The sequence below is a fragment of the Mixophyes fleayi genome, chromosome 2 (assembly GCF_038048845.1).
Source record: "Mixophyes fleayi isolate aMixFle1 chromosome 2, aMixFle1.hap1, whole genome shotgun sequence".
Classification (NCBI taxonomy): domain Eukaryota; kingdom Metazoa; phylum Chordata; class Amphibia; order Anura; family Limnodynastidae; genus Mixophyes; species Mixophyes fleayi.
The window spans coordinates 66702573-66726214 of NC_134403.1; the positions used below are offsets into that span (position 1 = coordinate 66702573).

The 23642-nt window shown below is 38.7% G+C and overlaps 1 protein-coding gene across 2 annotated transcripts in view; it reads left to right on the top strand.

Annotated features, from left to right (window-relative positions):
- The first annotated feature begins 273 nt into the window (after positions 1-273).
- ZNF740 (zinc finger protein 740) overlaps positions 274-23642 on the top strand; it is a 32061-nt gene continuing 8692 nt past the window's right edge. Inside the window, exons 1-7 of one of the 2 annotated variants that reach the window (XM_075199162.1) lie at positions 274-333; positions 6497-6645; positions 9591-9770; positions 11687-11770; positions 11850-11973; positions 12067-12185; positions 18982-19058. In XM_075199162.1, coding sequence (XP_075055263.1) covers positions 6586-6645; positions 9591-9770; positions 11687-11770; positions 11850-11973; positions 12067-12185; positions 18982-19058 — 644 coding nt within the window. In that variant the 5' untranslated portion in view covers positions 274-333; positions 6497-6585. The remainder of the gene's footprint in view (positions 334-6496; positions 6646-9590; positions 9771-11686; positions 11771-11849; positions 11974-12066; positions 12186-18981; positions 19059-23642) is intronic. The other variant, XM_075199163.1, reaches the window with a different exon arrangement.

Genomic DNA, 23642 nt, shown 5'->3' on the forward strand with positions numbered 1-23642 from the left:
CTTTGCCTTACTCCAACAATCTCACCATACAAATGTTTTTCAATTGCAAGTTGACTGCTCTGCATTTACATATAAACCATGTTCGGTTAGCATTCCTACAGTCAGAAACTGTCCTACTACTGCACCAAGTGGTGCTTACATGCATTATGTACGGCAGCAAAGTGTACAAACTGGTAATTCCACGTCTTGTAGTTTTGCTGTAGAGCCTCTAGTAAGATGGCGGCTACAGTCCTCCGCACTCTCAGTGCGCATGCTCCGCTGCACAGGAAGCTGGCGGGACAGCTTCCGGGGCAGCGGAAGAAGTGGTTTACGAAGCAGGTCGCGGCTGGCCAGGTATATGAGTTGGGCCTGGGAGTAATGCTTCCATTATTAACGGTATCGTCTCACAGACTTTTCTCTAGGTGCAGTAGTAACGGATACAGCCGACACAGGGGAGGGGGGCGGCTCTGGTTATTAAACATGCAATAGCTGGTACGAAGAACTCGTGTTATTGTAATGTATTAGCGCTGTGTCCCTTGTACACAAGTCTGCATCCTCTGCACAGCTCACAGGATCTTTATACAGACATACTTGTGATGCTCAGGCTATAGGGAAATCGTTCATAATGTATAAAACTATATAGTTTGGGAGCTCCTCACCCACCCCCATCATAGAAATACAAATAGGAAGTCTAGCTGCAAGTTATACTGGCTGTCCTGTGCTAAGTATATTTATGTGTCTTGTACAGTGAGGTATACGTGTTTAGTTTGTAGAGGTTTTGTCTTATGTCTATTCAGTATGATCTGTACTGTACCAGACACTGCTGTGTGTTTACATTGCCATGCAGAGTTATGTGTGTGAGCCCTCCACCTGACCTGCTGCAGATGTGTTACAACATCTCACATATTTATCAGTTTTTTAGTGTGCAGTTTAAGAGCATAGATGATTTTGTTTCTTCTTCCTGACTTACAATTTTCCATACAGACAATTAATGGTGGTAGTGGTACAGTGATTTAATTTGGTAACTTGATATTGATTGCCCTAGTGGGTTATTGATATTTTTTTTAGCAAAATGAATGTGTAGAGAGCAAAGTATACTACGTCTCTCCTCATTACCGATCCTCACATATTTGACCTGACACAAACTAGGGTTTTTCTATTAATCTCATCATTCTGTACTGTAGCCGCAGTCTGAATGTTTCGCTGCTTGCTGTGTCTATGTTTTATCACACATGATTTTGAGAAAAATAAAATTGCACCCATAGACCATAATGGAAGATGTGATGATTATATGTAAGATGTAAGACGGCAAGCAGCAGAAAACAGACCTAGTAAAAAAGAAAAAAAGTCAGTAAGTCACTTGCTGTTGAAGACAGACATACATAAAGAAATGTGATTAATTGCAAGCAACATAATGAATGGGACTTATTGTGAAAACTGGTATCTTTAATAAATAGTATGGTGAATGTTACTGTTAAGAAAACGCATTTTTATCCACAGTGTCTTTCTTTAAGCCCTTTATGACTACCTACCTAATCTTTTGTTGTGTTGAGTTGCTTGAATCGTGTTCATTTACTGAGGCACAAATAATGATTTATTGATACTAGTTCATAATAACCTAATCTTTCCTATTGAAAGTAACCATCTTCTGAGACCACAGCAGCAGGTTAACAATATAGAGACATTATTACAAAAATAATGCAGTAAACATTTTTTTTAAAGAAAGCTACAGAATCCAATACAAGTTTATCCAAAAACTTCATCCCACCATCTAGTTGAATCGCTGATGTCTCTATATTCGGAAACCTCAGTTGTTGACTAATACTCGGCAACGGCAAGTATAGGACTAACAACGTATATATAAGAGGCAAGAGGAGGGATAAACTGCACTAGGTTTAGGGTAGTTGTTAGGATGGACTTAGTAATGTTTTTACTGTTTCTACCATGCACATTTACAGGCAGACAGTAAAACCCCTCAGAAGCTCATGCAGAGTCCTTGTTGCAGAACAGTTCCCAAAATGTAATGAAGGTGGTAGTAGGAATGCTCCTTGTTATGCATGAGGTGGATAATGAGGCGCATTTGTACACCTATAAATGCATTGAACCTTGCATATTTTTTCATAAATGACACTTAGGGGGAGATTCAATTGCCGTTGCTGGGGCACATGGACATCGCACCACGCACATCGCCGGCAGTTGCAGTAGAAACATCCGCTCATTTTCTCCCGCACATCTATGGGGTTCAACGAGAAATGAGCAGAGATTTATGCCATGAAGTGTCTTGCGGATGTTTGTAGCTAATTGAATCATCCTTAGTCACGACACCTCACAATTGTCTTTTATGTCCCCTCTTGCTCTCAGAATCTGCAGACTATTGCATATGCCACAATGGTGAGAAAAAGCATTTTCAATTATAAATGTCATTCTTAGGGACCTAGTTACAATTATTTGCACTTTTGCCCCATTAACTATTTGTTGCAGTGATGACAGATTAATTAATAGGGCAATTTATTATTAGTCATGTCAGAACAGTGCATCTGTAGGAGGCTGTCCCAGCGATTATTTTTTCCTAAACAAATCTTCAGATTATGACCCAGAATCTTTACTGCGCAAGTGCAGTAGGTCATATTTTAGGGTCACGCATGCGCAGGGGAGAGCAGGAATTGCTGCTGGGAGAGGGATCTTCGGATCCCTCATCTGCGATGCTCTTCCCATATGATTGAATGGCTAACGCCATCTGTAAATAGTGTTAGGCTGGCTACACACTACAGTGTTTTCAGTTGACTATTGGGTAAATCGATTGATAAATGGCAGTTTGGGACAATATTGCATTAGTGTGTACATTTACATGATGAACAAAAGTCGTTCCAAAGTACCGATCGTCGTTTCATTTGATTGTTCAGCAGAACTATAAATCGTTCCAATCCTGCAGTGTGTACAAAATTATGACCGGTTGCTCTACCAACTGCAGATAGTTCCTCAAAGAGCGATTCCTTTCTGGGCCTGTATATTTAAATTTATGATGATGATGATCTCCCATGTGGTGCGGTGTCAAAATGTTAATTATTTGGAATAATGTGCTTTATGTAAATTTATTGCTGCTGGGAGGCCATATATTGCTTCAGTTTGTATGGAGTTGCAATATGTTGAGATGTGGTTACGACAGACAAAAAACACGGCCAGCACGCAAAATTGTGAAAAAATTGTTTAAAACGTGTATAGTGTGTATGCATGAATCGGAATTCAGTCATAGGTACAATCATTGAAGATAACATATTGGTCAAAATTAGCGCCAGTTTTTATAAATGTTTCTTCAGCTATCCCTAAACAGGGAAGTAAAGATTGTCTTAATGTCAGCATTTATGTCTTAATGGTAGCATGTATGGCCAATTAGGTCACCATCCTGTCAATTTGAAATCCAATTCAAAATGGGGTATGATCGATTACCCTGTTACCGCTACAAGGAAGTTCCAAGTGGGCTTGCCGGATCCCGCTATCCTAGTCAATTTTTGAACCCCCATAGATACTACCAGAATGCTACATCTCTGGTCATTAGGAAATTGTGCTACACAGTCAAATCCAATAATGTATCCTCAAGTTTCATCCTACTCATGTGTTCTATTGCTGAGCAGAAACAGATTGTGTTCTGTACATCACTGATGGAGGAAGGGCCAGGTATAGCTGCTAAAAACAAACATACATAGTATGGCAAAGCAATTCCTATAAAGAATCAGCTGCCTCTTTAATTTACCTGTGACTATGTATCCGACAATGTCCAATTCAGTACAGAGAATACCGTTTGCTGTGCTATAGCTGTTTATCAAGACCTATCCTCTGGTTTCAGTCTAAGCTACCTGTTTTAATATGTAGGCTACAGCTAGGCTAGCTATACACTATGAGCTTTTATTCAGTTTGATCATTCCGGCACTTTCAATTTTGACAACATAAAGTAGAACCACATTTTAACCAAATTGGTTAGATCTGGTCATTCACTGGTTACATTTGGTGACAGGTTAGCTTCTCGGGTCTCCATGCTGTGCTGATGACATCATGCACACATGCTCATTAACCCACCAGATTTAACACACCGTACAATCATAATTGTGATTTAAGATAAGGGAAGACATATTTGGTGGTTATTTAGAAGCCACACAAAGAGTGTTGGTTGGTGAAAAAAGATTAACATAGTACCCTTATCTTAAATGTTGGCCAGACATATGACCAAATTGCATAAACGGACACTAAGCTGAATGTTTGTATCATAGCCACAATACAATTTTCTGTTGATTTAAATTGAAAATAATCCTCTGGGAGCGAATTAACTCTAACATAATTGCTTTCTCTGTGCACCCTTAATTAAAGCTCAGATTTTTTTTTTCTTCTTATAAAAATTGTATAAATGTTCTTGTCTTATCAGAAAGTAAATACAGATAACTAAAGCAAACAAGAGTTTTGACTGTGCAAATAGTCCTTAATCAACCACAGGAACACAAGATTAGTGTCTGAGGAAGACCTGACCCCCCATCATGGAACCTCCACGTATTTTGAACTTTTACAGTTGTATCCATTACAACTGCTTGCTTATAAAAACAAGTAGCTGCAATACCTTGGTACCTAGCTCTAAGCACCGCTTTTAGGGTGCCTGCTATAGTGCCCATTAGCAGATCTCCAAATGACAGAATCTATGAACAGTTTGGTCATATTGGGCTGAACAACTAGTCTGCAAAGTAAAGCGCGTATTTTCCATATAGCTCTATTTAAGAATACTGGACAAATTGTAATACTGAGCGTCCAGTGTTCTCCCCAGCACCTATTTCCCGGTTGCTTCACCTGGCTGTTTTTACTTACCACCCAGGTCTTGGAGATAGAGTACTATTGTTATTGAATAAACCATTGTTACTCCTGTTTTAACAGGGGCCATGTTAGCACTACAGCCAGTAGTGTGTGTTGGACAACTGACCACCAGTCCTGGCAGGTGTGGGCAATAACCTTCAACATTTTTCAATATTATTGTAAAGTATTACACTTCCCCCACCTAGCTGCTTCTTAATGCTACCCAGCTGGCAACATTTTGTGGGGAGAACAATGGCTTCACTGAGCTGCAGTAAAAATGAGCTGCTTATGGGCTGCTGGTGGAGGGGGAATCTACCCACTCCTCTCTGATAGTCGGGTTATAGCTGGCAACACCTTTAATTTAATATGTTATGTTGAAGCTCTCTATAAAACAGTAATAATTTGTCTCCTTGCCCACCCACATTTAAAATCGGGTTTCTACTGTGGTTTTCTAACACAAGTAAGAATTTAAATTGCCATAGGGCTAGAACCTATTAGTTCCAGTGATCCCATAACCATTAGCACCCGCTGTCTGCAGAGGCGACCTCTTGGTAGAGTCTTTTATCCATCACATGTGGTTCAACCTAATGGCAGTGGGTAACCAGCCTTAGTGCTGCAGAGAAGCTGATCATTTTATATCTTGTTTTCAACTAAAAGGGAGCTCACAATGAATAGCAGCGGCTAACCACCCTATGAAAATTTTATGTGGCACATCGCAGGCGTGGAGGAAATATTATACTATTTACATGACAAGGAAGCCAAATTTGATCTAGTTTGGACTCCTTTGTTGAAGTAGTCTCCAACCCCAGTGATATACATAAAGGACTTGCACACTGCACCCTGGTGCAGTTCAGCACTCTCCTCCATTGCCTCTATCGTGCACACCTGATCCTGCATCTAGGCCCTGTGGAAGCTATAATAACAGTGTTGAGGTGTTTTACTGTGATGGTTTATGTTACTGTATATCTCTACCTATAGTACTTCCTTTCCTCCCTTCCCTTTTTTTCTCTTTCAGCACCCCTTTACCTATCCCCTAATTATATTCTGTTAACTATGTTATGTCTACGGAAATGTAAAATTACTGATTTTTTTTCATTCTCTTGTTATTTCCTGTTTGTTTGTAAATACAAAAATAATTGAAACATTTCACGTATTTGTATTTTCAACTGAACTGAAGGATATTTATTTAAATAAAACATTGAGTGAACAATTTCTTTAGCACTTGTATCTGCCTTTTTTGTGCTTTTTTTTTTTTTTTTTTTCTTACAAGTTAACAAGTGCATGAAAAGCACATTAAATTTAGGACAAATTAAGGCCTTCCCAGAAATGCATTCTTAAATTTGAATGCCACGTTTAAAAATGCTAGAACACAACACGTCTTATTTCTAATTGCTTAACACGTGATACCAGTACAAAGATTGTATTGGCTGAAGTACACCACATGAAAAGCCCATAAAATGCATCAATAAAGAGTTTTCATGCGTTTTAACCTATTTTCCCTATGCATAGGTGTGAACTAGCTCTTGAGATATTGTAGTTAAGGTAGATTTGCATTGAGACTGAAATTACAGTAAGGTATTTCTGCAGTAAATTTGACATGAAATTGGATTTCTTTTATATTAACATTATTTTTGCTTGTTAGATAATTAGTTCATACCCAGCTGACTCTATTTTCTCACCTTAGGACTGTTATGAATTGATCGTGGTGAGAGACATTGGGACAGAGACTTTGCGGCCACACTCCCTCCACAGGATATTGCCGAGTGACTGAAGATGGCTCATTTGCACAGAAACGCAGTTAGTAGCCACTATATTCCCATCTCCCTGCTAGATGTGAGGAACCTCATGACCTATCTATAGAAATCTCAAATCTCTTTTTTTAGCCTGTATTTTGTTTGCTAGTCTTCAAATAAGAGAGCAAGGAATGCTATAACTTTTTGTTGGCTTAGACTGTCCCCCCAATTAAATGGACAACTCACATCGAAGTCAGCATTTGTCGGCCAAAAAAGTTAAACTGGTGCTGTCAGAATCCAATAACATTGGTTGCAGACATATAAATCTTCTTGGCCAGTACCCATATTGGTCTGTGAGTGGGGTCATTGGCAGGAAACATTGTTGCCATCTTATTTGTTGGCTTGCCTACTGAATGACCAGATGTCCAATTTGGCTTTATACATGGTCAAACTGCCCACATATCAGGCTGGGCAGTAGTTTTGATGATTAACAGGATCGCGATGTGTAACCTGTCTATAACATTAAATATTAGGTTGCTTTACTCATTGACTGGTGCTTGTTGTTGGAGATTGTGTTGCCTTCCAGGAGGTAACATCATCTTTCTAAAATGAAAAGTTTCGATTTTTACAGAACATCTTATTATTCTTTGACTGATCATAAAAACAAAAATATTGATAATTTTGTAAAACATAGAGAAATGTATGGTACTCTTAATTAGTGCATTTAAAGTGTTTTTCCACCTTCAGATTAAATTAATTTATGGGGCTTTTATATACCCTCCTGCAACTTTTATAAATACATTCTGTTTTCTTTCTGGCTTCCTCTTGTGCTTTTCAGCCGTGTGTGTTTACAATAGAGATGTTTATTTTCTTTGTCCTGGGATATGACACAAACATTCTGTCTGCGCACTGTATCCAACGTAGAGCGTATGGCAGGGCAACAAAAATAAACAATGGTGATGTAGAGACATAGCTAGAAAGCATAGGAGAATAAGAAGCCTGAATTATAAAGTGATATATTTAGTGAAAATTGGTGGGACAAGTGACAATCCGCAATTTCTTGGGCTAGGATATTTTGTGAAAAGTTCTGATGAGGATTCTCCAAGGCACCCCTTTCCCTTTCTAGTGTTGACTAGGTAAATGGGGTTAGGTATGGTTCTTTCCTCCTACTGACTAGCCTGGTCTGACTGAAGCTTATAGCTTGTTCTCACTTCTTCATGAGGTGACTAACTGGCTTCCCCTGTTCTTTCCTGTTCCCATGTGGTACCCAGGTCTGTCAACCTCCACTGTGGGGCTGCTTTGTACTGGACATGTCTTATGTTTTTATTATGTTTCTGGCTTGTTAATTTTATCATGTAGCATATTCCCTGGATCTGAAACCTGAGGGCTTTAAGAGTAAGTGCAACATAGCAGTCTTTGTTTTGTGATACCTTTATCTCAGTTGATTATACTAAATAAATAAAGTGATTTGGCATTCCATTGTGGTTTTTGCCCTATGCCTTTGGTCATTGTCTTTCTGGTATACAAATCTTCTCCCAAACTCTACATCTCCAGCAGAGTGTAGCTGTTTTGCCTCCCATAATTTATCTGTATTTTCTTCCTTCAGTTTTACTCTCTATTTTTTGACAAGTTTTCCAGTCCTGAAACAGAGAAGCATCCCCGTAGCATTATACAGTCACTCACCCTATGGTTGATGGTTGGGATAACATTCTTGTTGATGCAAGGTGGCAGCTTTTCTTCCAACATAATGACTAGTGTTTAGGCCACAAGGCTCAATCTTGGTATTATCTTCCTTCACTTGATATGTGGGGTTGCCACATGCTTTCTGGCATTCAGGATTTCATTTAAGTTTTCTTCAGTGACGATTGTCTTTTTTGCCACTGTCCCATAAAGTAGAGTTCTGTAAAGTGGTTGGGTTATTGTTGTTCCATGGACAGTTTCTCCTGTGTCTACCGCTGTAGGACTGTCGGAGTGCTTTTATGTTCTATGTAACAAATGTGCTTCTTGCATGGAACCTGTATTGGACAAATTCACAGTTGTGCCTATTTGTTTATGGTGGACATTGTTCTGGGAAATATTGCATCTCTAAAACCTTTGTATATTCTTCCCCTGATTGGTGCTTGTCAATGTCATTCTCTAGCATTTGTTTTGAATATTTGTTGTTCTTCTTGATGAAGCACTTGTTTGGGTATGTACTAACCAACTGTGGGATCTCTCACTGACATATGTATTTATTTTGAAATCCTTGAAAGGGGTAGGGACTGATTTGCATGATTCTATAGAATAGCAGCTATGCACTCCCAAGATGACTGTCTCAACCTTCAGCAATTTAAAGTGCTTTAAGTCCTATTGGAAGAAAGGTGCTATAGAAATTATAATTATTATTATTATAATCACTTAAGACCTGAAGGAGCAATTAATCACTCCTCACATTAAACACTATGGAGCAGATCAATCACTTGAGCTTTATGGTGGACACAGTACATTGGGAGCAATTTATGAAATGAATCTATTAAGATCACACAACTGAATAATTCCCTGCTGTTGCGTAATCGAGCAGCCCCATGACAGATGTATATATTTTTCCTTGAAGCAGATCTTCCAGGTCTAATGCTTCTAATTGATTGGCCATGTCACTCATCCAATCTAGGGCTGCCTCTTTTACCCACAGCACTAGACCCATAGGCACAGAAAGTGCTCCTGCAGCCGTTTCAGCACCTAATGGGACAGTCTCAATATGCAAATTGTTGGGAGTGTGAAAGAGACCACTGTCTGTTTAGTAGTTTTGGGTGGTGAGAGATTTCCATCAAAATCCTCCCTATCACCTTATGATGGGTAACCTCTTTAATGTTTTAAGGAAAGCTTCTGAGTTTTTTCCTTCTTACATTGTATGTTACTTTCTCTTCACCTTTTGCCTTAATGTATAATAACAGAACAAGCAGAGGAGAAATATCACTGTTATATGTAAATGTGTTTGTAGACTTGTTTGCCTCGTGACTATATTTCCCTTGTGGTATTTATGTGGATATAATGTTTTTTTAACAGCGCCGTCTGCTGGGCTGTGAAGGAATTTCTGGATTGAGTCTTCTCCATTCGGCAGCGGGTAAGAAGTTGGGAATGCTGAGTGCCAGCCTTTCACATACAATAGGAAGCGATGAAGGAGACGACGATGTGGAGGAAATAACTGAAATATCAGACACAGAGGAGCTGAGCTGCACAACATCGGTATGAAAAACACATTTATATGCCATCCCATTTTACAAAGGTTTAAGTAATTGTGCAGCATGGCTGCATTTCTCTAATAGACTCCATAAAAAGAGCAATATGCATTTGCATGGCTAAATCTAAACTCCTGATCCAACACCATTTGTAGAAGGAATGCCAAACCTAAAACATATGGTGTTTATATAATGTGAAACATCTGAAAACATGTAAATGTGGCGACATTCGGGGTGATTATTTTGGAGCAAGTGGGTGTTTTGAAATTAAGGCTAATATGTGGCCCTCAAAGTATATCCGAGTACCCATCACTGGTTTAAAATGGATTATTGTTACCTACCTCACTGCAATGTCGTCTTTATTATCATTTATTTTAGGGTCAGTGTCATACCTTATTAGCCAGACATATGGTGCAAATATGTCTCCTAATGCTGGCCATATATGGACAGGGCAGTAGGATCACTAGTGCAGTAGGAAGATGACTGCACCCATGAGCTATTTATATAGAGCCACTAATTCTGCAGCGCTGTACAGAGAACATGCTCACACCAGTCCCTGCCCCATTGGGGCTTACAGTCTAAATCTCCTAACATACACACAGACCAAGAGAGACTAAGGGCCAATTTAATAGCAATACCAATTAACCTACCAGTATGTTTTTTGAGTGTGGGAGGAAACCCACGCAAACACGGGGAGAACATACAAACTCCACACAGATAGGTCCATGGTCGGGAATTGAACTCATGACCCAAGTGCTGTGAGGCAGAAGTGCTAACTGATATGGATTTTTATAGAATTAATCCAAAAACGAAGTCTCTTCAGAATATGTTCTTTATTTATGTATGCACAATACAGACCATTCAATTCAAAAGGAATAATGGTAATTTCATATTACTTCTGCAAGCATTTTATGCCTTAAAACCACAAACTAATACGTAGATAGAGCATCATATAAAACTTTAAACCAATAATATCACTCCACATATCAGAAACTATCAATATCTTCCCCTCGTCCCCCAGATATAGGCATTAATCCAAATGAATCTTGCCACATCTTATAAGACGCTAACTTACGGTACCTTACTGTACCACAACTTCCCTATTCCCTTAATATGTATAATGGAGGGCACATTTCTTTTAGATACGTTACTGCAATACTTTTTAGACATGTTTCTCCACATACAGCAATATTTCTATAGAAGTAAAACAGCTTAATTTGTCAACCTATATTTTATGCACGTAGCTTTCTTAACTCTTAAGCATCCTAACTTAATTTTATAATCAGCTTTAATTCAACTTCCATTTGTGTGAATTGATTATCCATATCACTAACCACTAAGGAACCGTGCTGCCAACATACTATACATTATTATATGGCCAATAGCGGCCATCTTCAGACTAGATTTATGAGAGTGCCTGATAATGATCTGATTAGTATCTTCCATCACTTTTAAGCAAATAAACTCTCCAATATGGAGCATGCACTTTTGTCAGTTTTGTGTTTGCGTTGCCTTTCTATACCATACAGTGCCACAGTCACTTTTTACCAGGTACACGGTTCCCTATGCACAGAAGACTCCCTGCCTCTTTAGTCTGTTCAAAACAATTTGTTGGAGCATGAAAGCATAAATGACTGATTATTAAAGTTACATAGATTGGATTCCTCTAAATAACCAGTGTACATAAAATATCAAAGGTTTTAACTCGCAGCATGGGAACTTTTACCTCTAAAGATGCAAATATTTTTTTATGTTGTGTTTCATACTCCACTTTTGTTGTAGGTTTCGTAACTCTTTAAAATGAATTTTATACTGCGTTAATGCTCTGTGTAGGGAGCTACACTATCATCACTAGAGATGTATGTGACCAATTACTTCCTCTGTAGTGTGGGTTTTTCCTTTATTTAAGTTTTTCTTTTGTAGGAATCACATAAAGATACAACAAAACCAATTCTTGTTAGAAATCAAGCCTCGTTGGTTCCTCAAGCCAGTAAGAGCCACAAGAAGGTATGAGACTGTTCTAATGGAGGTGTTAATACTTGTACATTTGTCTTGCGGCTAATTAGACTGTTCTTATGTGTTGCAGGTGGTCCTAGTAGAGGAGAACAATCCATTTTCACTCAATATACCCAAAAATTTTATCTGTGAACATTGTTATGGGGCTTTCAGGAGCAGCTACCATCTCAAGAGACATTTGTACATCCACACAGGTAAGACCGGTTTACGTGGTCTAAAAGATCTGTAAGATTATTGTGAAGTGTCTCCATTCAGTAGGGTTTCACATTGTATTATATTTTATTTAGGAGAGCGACCTTACGAGTGTGACATGTGTGACATGAAGTTCATCCAGAAGTATCATCTGGACAGACATAAACGAGTCCACAGTGGAGAGAAACCTTATCAGTGTGAGCGATGTCAGCAGGTAATGTGTCCTTCATTTATGTGTTCTTAGAGCAGTACAGCTACGGGCCTCGGATATTTGGGATAGCCTCCGTTTTCTCAGAGTTATGTGTCTCAGTGAAGCAGTTCTATTTACTGGAACAGTGATTAGTTAAAAATATTAAAAAGTAAAACAATCTAGCCTGTTGCAGGTCAAAGCCTACAGTTATTCTATCCTGGTCTACCACCATCTCTGTGTTATTCATTGAATTATGATCTTTGAAGAAAGTTGCTATGTCTGATGTACATGGACAGACTGCTAGAAGTTTATTCTCTACTTACTCCAGCATTTTGCTGCTTTTTAAACAAAATTACTTGGAGATCACACTATTACCTTTGCATATACACTGCATGGCCAAAAGTATATGGACACTCCTTCTAATTAGTATCTAATAAGTGTGTTTGACTGTTTCAGCCGCAGCCATTGCTAACTTGTGCATAAAATGAAGCTTACAGGCATACAATCTCCATAGTCAGACATTAACAGTAGAACGAGCTGTACTGAAGAGCTCAGTGTGGCACTGTTATAGGAGACCACCTTTTCAACACTCAGATGCCCCAGTCAACTGTAAGTGCTATAATTGTGAAGAAGAAATGTCTATTAGCAATAGCAGCTCAGCCATGAAGCGTTAGGCAATACAAGCTTACAGAATGGGACAATCGAATGCTGAAGAGCGTGAAAATCATCTCTTTAGTTGCAACACTCACTGCTGAGTTACAAACTGCCTCTGGAAGCAACATCGGCACAAGAACTGTTCGTGATGAGCTTCATAGACTGGGTTTCCATGGCCAAGCAGCCGCACACAAGCCTCCAGATCACCATTTGCAATGCCAAACATCGAGTGGAGTTGTGTAAAGCACACTTGCATTGGACCGGTGAGCAGTGGAAATGTCTTCTCTGGAGGAACGAAATGTCCTTCATCATCTGACAGATGAATCTGGGTTTGGCAGGTGCCAGGAGAACACTTTCTTTCTGAATGCATGCGGCCGACTGTAAAGTTTGGTGGAGGAGGAGTAATGGTCCTGGGCTGCTTGTCATGGTTTGGCCTGAGACCCTTAGTTCCAGTGAAAGGAAATCTTAATCTTAATGTTACAGAATACGACAATCTAGAGAATTGTGTGCTAGTACTACCAACTTTGTGGAAACAGTTTGGGTAATGCCTTTTCCTGTTTCAGCATGAGAATGCCCTCTTCACAAAGTGAGGCCCATGAAAAAATGGTTTCCCGAGTTTGTTGTGAAAGGCCTTGACTGGCCTGTACAGAGCCCTGACTTCTACCTCATCTAAGACTTTTGGGATGAATTGGAACACTCACTGTGAGCTAGGTCTTATCACCGAACCTCAGTGCCAACTTCACTGATGCTTTTGTGGCTGAATGAATGGGAATCACCGCAGCCATGTTCCAAATTCTAGTGTAAAGCCTTCCAGGGAGAGTGGAGGCAGTTACAGTAGCAAAGGTGGGGCCAACTCCATATTAATATTCATGGTTTTGAAATGGATGTTCAACAGCACATACGGATGTGATGTTCCGCTGTCCTCATATGTTTGGCCATGTAGTGATGTCTGTAGAGTGTACACTTTTTTTGTTGGTTTTTTTTGCTTTTAATCTTCATTAATCTGAGATCTGCTGTAGATCTCTTCCTGCCTCCTTGCTCAAGTGCAGTAGTATTGTTGGTTATATATATGAAATTATATAACACTATATTTGATAGATAAGCAACAATTATTAAAAAATGTGTTTTTAGTAATAACTTTCAGATATTATTTTCCACTAAAGAGAGCAGCACAGTGGCTGAGTGCTTAGTACTTCTACCTCACAGGGATGGGGTCATGAGTTTGATTCCCCAATAGGGCTTTATGTTCTCCCTGTGTGTGCGTCTGGTCTATCTCCAGGTGCTCCAGTTACCTCCCACACTCCAAAGACATACTAGTAGGTTAATTTGCTGCTGACTAAATTACTCCTAGTCTGTCTGTGTGTTGCGGAATTTAGACTGTAAGCTCCATTAGGGCAGGGACTGGCGTGAGTGACAAATATTCTCTGTACAGCGCTGCCAAATTTGTGGCGATATAACAAAATGGTGATGATGATGAATTACTAGCATAAATCATGTATTATCCTCAAATGTTTTAGTGACCTAATTTTAGGCCACTGACTTTCCATAACAAAGAATTGAGATGAAATAGAACTAGTTTTTAAAAACTGCTCAGACTGTTGCAAACAAGTGACACCATGGTGGAATTCCATATCTCTTTGAAACCACTTCAACTGACCCAACCATTCATGACTACAGTGTTAGCAAAGTAACACTACAGTGTTATTGTCATTATTAATCTTGATGCCAAGAGATGATGCATCATCGCTATTATTTACTCTTGCAAAATGCTTCCTTTAACACTGTATAATTTATTTAGTGTGAATTTCTATGTGTGGTTTTACTGTCATCTGAACCTGCACAATTGCCTCACCTACATTCCCACCTTTTATATAACCTTATAAAGCCCTAGCTCTTCTCAATTTCTTTTACCTTTTTAACCATGTGGTCGTGTGAGCAGGAGGATCAATCGTAAACCATGGTCAAGAGATAGTAGCGTGTGTTGGTCATCCCGTTCACACCACCCCTCTGCCGCCATTTAAAGGTAGTGAACTTGATTGATTTGCCGGTTCTGTGGTTAGAATCTTCTGTGATGCTATTACATTTACTGCCTCTGTAAAGTTTTGTTGAGCTCTTAAGCGTGCCACACGCAGGCTGCTCCTGCCTCTCAGCCCTATTTGCTAACTATTCAATTTGACCAGAAGTGGATTGCCGAATTGGACATGTACAGCCATTATATGCAGAGGCCAAATGGCCTGATCGCATTGCGTGCCTGTTATTACTGTTGACAGATGACCATAGACACAGGCAAATAGTGGTCATCTGTACACTGGATTTACTGATATCTTGATAACGCCGTGTCAGTATGGTTTTGTGCCTGACCATCATCACCAACACCATTTATTTAAAAAGCGCCACATCAGTCCCTGCCCCATTGGGGCTTACAGTCTAAATTCCCTAACACACACAGACAGACACGCAGACTAGGGTCAATTTGTCAGCAGCCAAATAACCTACCAGTATGTTTTTGGAGTGTGGGAGGAAAACGGAGCACCCAGAGGAAACCCACGCAAATACGGGGAGAACATGTGGTGAGTTTGATGAGAAAGTAAGTTTCAGATCGGATGTTAGTAGTCCATTGATGTAATACAATTGATCTATTGTATATAGTGTCAAAGCTGCTTAAAACCATTCCACGTAATAATCTGATACATAAAATGACTGTACTGTAAGTTCTTACGGGCAGGGCCCCTTCTAACCTCTGTCTCACGTCTGCACCTCCTTATTCAACCTTGCGTACTTGTTCTTTTTTTATATATGTTTTGAATGATTGTTACTCTGACAAACATTGGGGATGATAAAATGAGAGTACTTAGTCGGCAGAATAAAGTATTTCTGTAGGTAGAGAATTGGTTGAAGGCTAGAAGAAAGAAAGGGTAGTTATAAATGTTAAAATATTCAGATTGAGCTAAATTTTGTATTGGTGTATTACAGCGTTCAGTATTTGGCACTGTTATTTTCAGGGTTTTTATTAATGACCTTCTAGATGGTGTATAAAGTTAGGTGTCCATATTTTCTGAGGACACTAAACTATGTAGAGTAGGATAGTAACTTGCTACAGAAAGATTTATAAAAATGAATGGTCCGCGGCATGGCAGTTGATATGTAATGTAGATTGATGTAGTGATACATGCAAAATTAAAAGGAACAAGATGGCGCTATTGGTGCACTATAAAGCACAAGTCCATAAAAAGTCTCATGTAAAAAAGGTCAATGCTGATGAGGTTTTCCACTTTACTTCCAATTCACTTGTTTCTCATATCAGTCCATTGAATATGAAACGAAAAAAACATCCAGAAATAGGGTCTTAGAATAACTTTGATAAAAGCTTTTAACAGTTGCACTCTTTATGGTTCCCCTAATCACCGGTGGAGTATACCATACAACATGCAACACCCCGTGTTGAAAACTGGAAGTTTGAATAAATAAAATGTACACTTACACTCAAAACGGATGAACAAGTCCAGTTAGTGACTTTTTTCTTAAAGTTGCAGTTTTAGTGTACACCGTACCAATATAGAAAAAGGAAGAAAATTCCTCATGTGTAAAAACGTAGATACATTTATTTCAACAATGGGCGCACATCCCGATAAAACAATATAAAACATCTACTGTACAATCCACGACTCTCTTGTGAAGGTGGACTCTTACCCTCACTCAGAGATAAAACGGGCCCGTAAGGAGATGTTTTCTGTCCGGGTCCGGACAGAAGTCTCCAGGTATAAAACCTGGAGACTTTAATGGTCAATATCCAGACATATATGGTAGTTTTAGACGTTTGTTAATAGACTTTGTGGCATTTTAAGCCCATTTCTTAAAGAGGGATATGAAAAGGAATTCTGAGTGTTAGGATACAAATGTATATTCATAGCAGAGATTATTTAAATGTTTTTACAAATGTAAAGAATTTTTTTATTTATAGATTTTTTATTTTTTATTTTTTATATAATTTTATATTTGGCTTGTATATTTTTTTATATTTGGTCTGTATTTTTATTATTCATGTACATAAGAGCTGTTTATAAGACCATTGGTATCCTTATATTATATGACTAAACCGCTATGTGAGAAGCGGCGATTGTATGGATTATCAATTAAGAGAACACTATTTAAGATCGTGGGAATGTCTGCCTATCATGCCTTGATAAAGATTTGGTATTCGAAACGCGTTGGCAAGGAGGAGGTGACGTAAGCAGAACGTGAAAGGGAACTCCCCTCTACCCAGGAACAGCGGGATCTGTGAGTGATAGAGCCGGTGATCCGGACCCGGACAGAAAACATCTCCTTACGGGCCCGTTTTATCTCTGAGTGAGGGTAAGAGTCCACCTTCACAAGAGAGTCGTGGATTGTACAGTAGATGTTTTATATTGTTTTATCGGGATGTGCGCCCATTGTTGAAATAAATGTATCTACGTTTTTACACATGAGGAATTTTCTTCCTTTTTCTATATTGGTACGGTGTACACTAAAACTGCAACTTTAAGAAAAAAGTCACTAACTGGACTTGTTCATCCGTTTTGAGTGTAAGTGTACATTTTATTTATTCAAACTTCCAGTTTTCAACACGGGGTGTTGCATGTTGTATGGTATACTCCACTGGTGATTAGGGGAACCATAAAGAGTGCAACTGTTAAAAGCTTTTATCAAAGTTATTCTAAGACCCTATTTCTGGATGTTTTTTTCGTTTCATATTCAATGGACTGATATGAGAAACAAGTGAATTGGAAGTAAAGTGGAAAACCTCATCAGCATTGACCTTTTTTACATGAGACTTTTTATGGACTTGTGCTTTATAGTGCACCAATAGCGCCATCTTGTTCCTTTTAATTTTGCATGTATCAGTACTTTGAGCACAGGAAGGGGATTTGTGCCAAAAGGATAAAGAGGCTGCATTTGGTTCTGTGCGCAGGGGCTTCCATTACATTAAGCTTTGTATAGATTGATGTAGTGTTATGCTTCTCCGTGGTAATAACAATGGTACTTGAAGGTGCTCCTTGAATAGAATACAATTGTGAAAAACAGAGTTGGTAAAAGATTTTGGAATAGTAGCTGACAGATGTCTGAGTAGCAACAGGCAGTGCCAGGCAGCAGCTGCAAAGGTGAATACAATCCAAGGATGTGTAAGAGGGGTAAAGCAAAATAGTATTTTGTAAGTCACTAGTTAGACAAGATCTTGAACATGGCATACAGTTTGAGGTATTTCGCAGTAACATGAACTTGTGGCTTCAGAGGTGGGCACACTCTTTAAACAAGGGTTAGATTAAGTAAGGGTTACATTATGAAGATAGATTAGAAAGATTAGGTTTGTTTCCTGTGGGAGGAAAAGGTGCCTAAGATGTGACCAAATTAATATGTATAAATATATGCAAGGACCATAGAAAGATTTGTCTAATGATCTTTTTGTACCAAAGACCATACAGACGACAAGGGGTCATCAGTAGCAAATGGGGGGATTAGGTGGTTTCACCATCGGCATAGGAAAGGGTTCTTTACTGTAAGGGTGATAAATCTGTGAAATTCCTTACTACAAGAGGTGTTGATTACAATTCAAACAGAAGTTTAATTTAAAATTTATGGATTTCCTACAAAACCTAGATGGAGGTGAATTAATCTAGGGAATTTATCCAGTTTCTATATTAGGGTTATCGAAGGGATTTGTTTTCATTCTGTGAGGCTAAAATGTCAAATGTTTCACTAGGTTTTGTTTTTCTCTGGCTCAACTTTAGTTTGTTAGATTGAAAAGAGAAATGAATCCTTCAAAATTGACCTTTCACCAATCCTGTGTGCAAGATGTTTGGTTCATATAACATAACATGTCGGCACACTCTACTATCTAGTGCTCACTGGGTTCAGAGATCATCCATGGCATTTCATTGCATTAGATATTTTTTACCAAAAGAACCGTTTCAGCACAATGTTTTATTCATACCAATGATTGAGTCCTTCTGTTGCAATGCAAAGATGTATGTTCCAGAAGGAAAAATGCATCCACCTATTATATCCTACACTTAAACTAACATGATGTCTATAATATCCACCATACTGTGCAAAGAAGCTATGTTTGTTCTACTGATCAATTATATCATTACATCTTTTTCTAATGTTTCTCAACACTTGTTTTTACCAGGCCTTCTCACGGACGGACAGACTTCTGAAACATAAGAGGATGTGCCAGGGGTGCCACTCCAAAATTGCCGAAACAGAGTATGTGTTGTAGCTTGTTCACTTGTGTAGGACGTCCTGTAATCTGTGTCCAGCTTTTCTCCTTTCACTCAAGACAGAATTATCTTCAGTCCTAGGGTGTTCCAACATCTGAAAAGATTAACCTGAAGGCACAGGACTGGTAACAGCGAGAGATTACTCTTTACTCATAATGAACCACTTCTACTTCCCAAATGTACAAAATAAGGTCGCACATACAATAGACCAGCGGCAGATTAACATGGGTCTGTGATTAAACACATTTCATTAAATATAAATATGTATATATATGTATATTGAAGGGCTCTTTGAAAGGGTAACCCACTGCTGGCAACATTGTAGAAATATCGTTAACTTAATTGCAGATATTTTCAGTGATGTTCTTAAGTATGTTATTGATATCCTGCAGGAGTGCTATTTCTATCTACAGCTGATTTTCAATTCACTAAACTATACACCGATCAGCCGCAACATTAAAACTACTGACAAGTGCAGTGAATAACATTATTTATCTCGTTACAATGGCACCTGTCAATGACTGGGATATAATAGGCAGCAAGTCGGTTCTTGAAGTTGATGTGGTGGAAGCAAAAAATAAAAAGGGGCATACGTAAGGATCTGAGCGCCTTTCACAAGGACCAAATTGTGATGGATAGACGACTCGGTGAGAGCATCTCCAGAACGGAAGGTTTTGTGGAGTGTTCCAGGTATTCATTGGTTAGTACCTACCAAAAGTGGTCCAAGGAAGGACATCCGGTGAACCGGCGACAGGGTCATGTGTGCCCAAGGATCCATTGTCCACCTACACCTACAATGGTCATGTGAGCGCCAGAACTGGGCAATGGAAGAAGGTAGCATTGTCTGATGAATCACGTTTTCTTTTACATCATGTGGTCGGCCGAGTGTGTGTGTGTGTGTGGTTAACCAGAGGAAGAGATTGCACCAGGATATATTGTGGGAAGAAGGCAAGCGGACGTAGGCAGTGTAATGCTCTGGTCAATGTTCTGCTGGAGAACCTTGGGTTTTTGCTTTAATGTGCATATTAAACGTACCACCTATCTAAACATTGTTGCAGACCAAGTACACCCCTTCATGGCAATGGTATTCCCTGATGGCAGTGGCCTCTTTCAACAGAATAATGTGCCCTACCACACTGCAACAATTCTTCAGGAATGGTTTGAGGATCATGACAGAGTTCAAATGCTCCAGATTTTAGTCCGATCGAGCATATGTGGGATGTGCTGGAAAAAGTCAGAACCATGGAGGCCTCACCAAGCAATTTAAAGGACCTAAAGCATCTGCTGTTAACATACCAGATACCATAGGACACCTTCACAGGTTTTGATGTTTTGTGGTTTAATGTTGTGGCTGATCAGTATATGTTTGGGCACAGGCTGTAGGAAGAAATCATTGAAAATTTTTGCATTAATAGTGTCCTAGCAATGAGAGTCCCCCTATTTTTTCTAATCAAAAAAGTAATCTACAACATTTTCTGTCTGTTTACTTTAATCCTAGGTTTTGGGAACAATTAGCCCTGTTGTGCCATTGTATCAGAACAGTTTCACTGTGTAACATTTTTATTACAATTTTTAGATTTTATATTTAAAGTCACAGATCACCTTGTTTTTATATAGTTAATACTTTCCTTATTTTATTTTGTAGTAGGAGCATTTCATAATGGGTTTGTGTCTTTTTAAGGGGCCAAGTATTCATAACATTATAAAAACCAAAATCTCACTGACATCAAGCTAATATATGCTTGTTATACTGGGCCTTATCCTACTTTGTGTTTGAAGTGTACATTTCATGTTTTTTTTATTTGTTTTTTTTTAAAAAAGTTTGTGTGTCATGCAATTAAGCAGACCAATAACATGTGAAAGGGGAGGTATTACTTTTTGTTCTCAGTATATTCATGACATACTGTAGCCATGCCTAAGAACCTCTGTATCAATCAAGTGATTTTTACTTACTGAATCTTATCTTATCTGAATCTTTGGTGATCGTGGCATCCTGTTACTCCAGGTGTTTGGTACAAAACTAGTCAGCATAGACAGATTAAATTTAAACGGCAAAGGAAACTTGAGTAGCTCTCTGGGGGCTTGTTCACATCTATGTGGTTTTGTTAATCCTCCAACTGAATATTATGTTGTATTTTTGTTGGCTTCTGTATAAGCTAATAACATTTAGAAAAAACTTAAGCTCAGGCATTTTGATTCAATGATGCCACTGTAGCAGGGCGGAAATGTCTACCTTTATCATGCTTTTGTATACCTTGAATAGGAAAAGCAATGCACTATAATGCCTACATATTTGTAAAAGGTGCTCCAGTGTGCAAATTTACACTAAAACCACAGCCACCTGCCATAAGAAATTGGATTGATTTCTAGGCTTTTGCTGCAGATTTGCACCTTTGAACAATGTTAGTAAATGTCCTTCAGTATGATCCATTTTTACATGTGTATTTTATCTGATTTTAGTGGGTTGGATCAATAGATGTGAACAATACTGATCTCGCTCTCCTTCATTTTCATTCTTCAATCTTTCTACAGTCAAGTCCATAAATATTGGGACATCAACACAATTCTCATATTTTGGGCTCTATACACCACCACAATGGATTTGAAATGAAACTAACAAGATGTGCTTTAACTGCAGACTTTTAGCTTTAATTTGAGGGTATTTACATCCAAATCAGGTGAACGGTGTAGGAATTACAACGGTTTCTATAGGTGTCTTACACTTTTTAAGGGACTAAAAGTAATGGGACAATCGACTCAAAAGCTATTTCATGGACGTGTGGGCTATTCCCTCATTATTTCATCTTTAATTAAGCAGGTAAAAGGTCTGGAGTTGATTCTAGGTGTGACATTTGCATATGTAATCTGTTGCTGTCGACTCTCAATATGAGATCCAAAGAGCTGTCACTATCAGTGAAGCAAGCCATCATTAGGCTGAAAAATCAAAACAAACCCATCAGAGAGATAGCAAAAACATTAGGTGTGGCCAAATCAAATGTTTGGAACATTCTTAAAAAGAAAGAACGCACCGGAGAGCTCAGCAACACCAAAAGACCCGGAAGACCACGGAAAACAACTGTGGTGGATGACAGAAGAATTTTTTCCCTGGTGAAGAAAAACCCCTTCACAACAGTTGGCCAAATCAAGAACACTCTCCAGAAGGTAGGTGTATATGTGTCAAATTCAACAATCAATAGAAGACTTCACAAGAGTGAATGTAGAGGGTTCACCCCAAGATGTAAACCATTTGTGAGCCACAAAAACAGGAAGACCAGATTAGAGATTAGCAAACAACATCTAAAAAAGCCATTACAGTTCTGGAACAACATCCTATGGGCAGATGAGACAAAGATCAACTTGTACTAGAGTGATGGGAAGAGAAGAGTATGGAGAAGGAAAGGAACTGCTCATGATCCAAAACATACCACCTCATCAGTGAAGCATGGTGGTGGTAGTGTCATGGCGTGGGCATGTATAGCTGCCAATGGAACTGGTTCCCTTGTATTTATTGATGATGTTACTGCAGACAAAAGCAGCAGGATGAATTCTGAACTGTTTTGGTCAATATTATCTGCTCATATTCAGTCAAATGCTTCAGAACTCATTGGATGGCGCTTCACAGTGCAGATGGACAATAACCAGAAGTATACTGCAAAAGCAACCAAAGAGTTTTTTAAGGCTAACAAGTGGAATGTTATGCAATGACCAAGTCAATCACCAGACCTGAATCCGATTGAGCATCAATTGATGAAGACAAAACTGAAGGGAAAATGCCCCAAGAACAAGCAGGAACTGAAGACATTTGCAGTAGAGGCCTGACAGAGCATCACCAGAGATGAAACCCAGTGTCTGGTGATGTCTATGCCTTCCAGACTTCAGGCTGTAATTGACTGCAAAGGATTTGCAACAAAGTATTAAAAAGTGAAAGTTTGATGCAGGATTGTTTAGTTTGTCCCATTACTTTTGGTCCCTTAAAAAGTGGGAGGTACATATAGAAACCGTTGTATACACCGTTCACCTGATTTGGATGTTAATTCTCTCAAATTAAAGCTGAAAGTCTGCAGTTAAAGCACATCTTGTTAGTTTCATTTCAAATCCATTGTGGGGGTGTATAGAGCCCAAAATATGAGAATTGTGTCGATGTCCCAATATTTATGGACCTGACTGTATCTGGTTAACTGAAAAATAGTCCACAATTCTGGCTGATCTTTATTGCTTGTCCTCCTGAAATTAAAAAGCCCATAAATTAGATATATTTTATATTGCTATTAAATAATTATTGATTCACTATGTAAAATCTGGATAGAAAAAATATTTTTTTTATTTATTCAAAAAAGGTTTGCCCGTCATGTATCATGAAGAGTAAATAAGTCATTTAATTGGTATGTTTCATAATGAAGCCAGACCAAGCATAAAGAGTATTGATTTTCTAGGTCTTTTACTACTGAAAAGAAAATAAATCCTACAAGTATTATATGAATACTCTTTTCAAACAGCCCCCAGTATTGTGGTTTATGAAAATAAACAACGTTAGTGAATTTTTAGTTATATACAGGTACATCCAGTCATA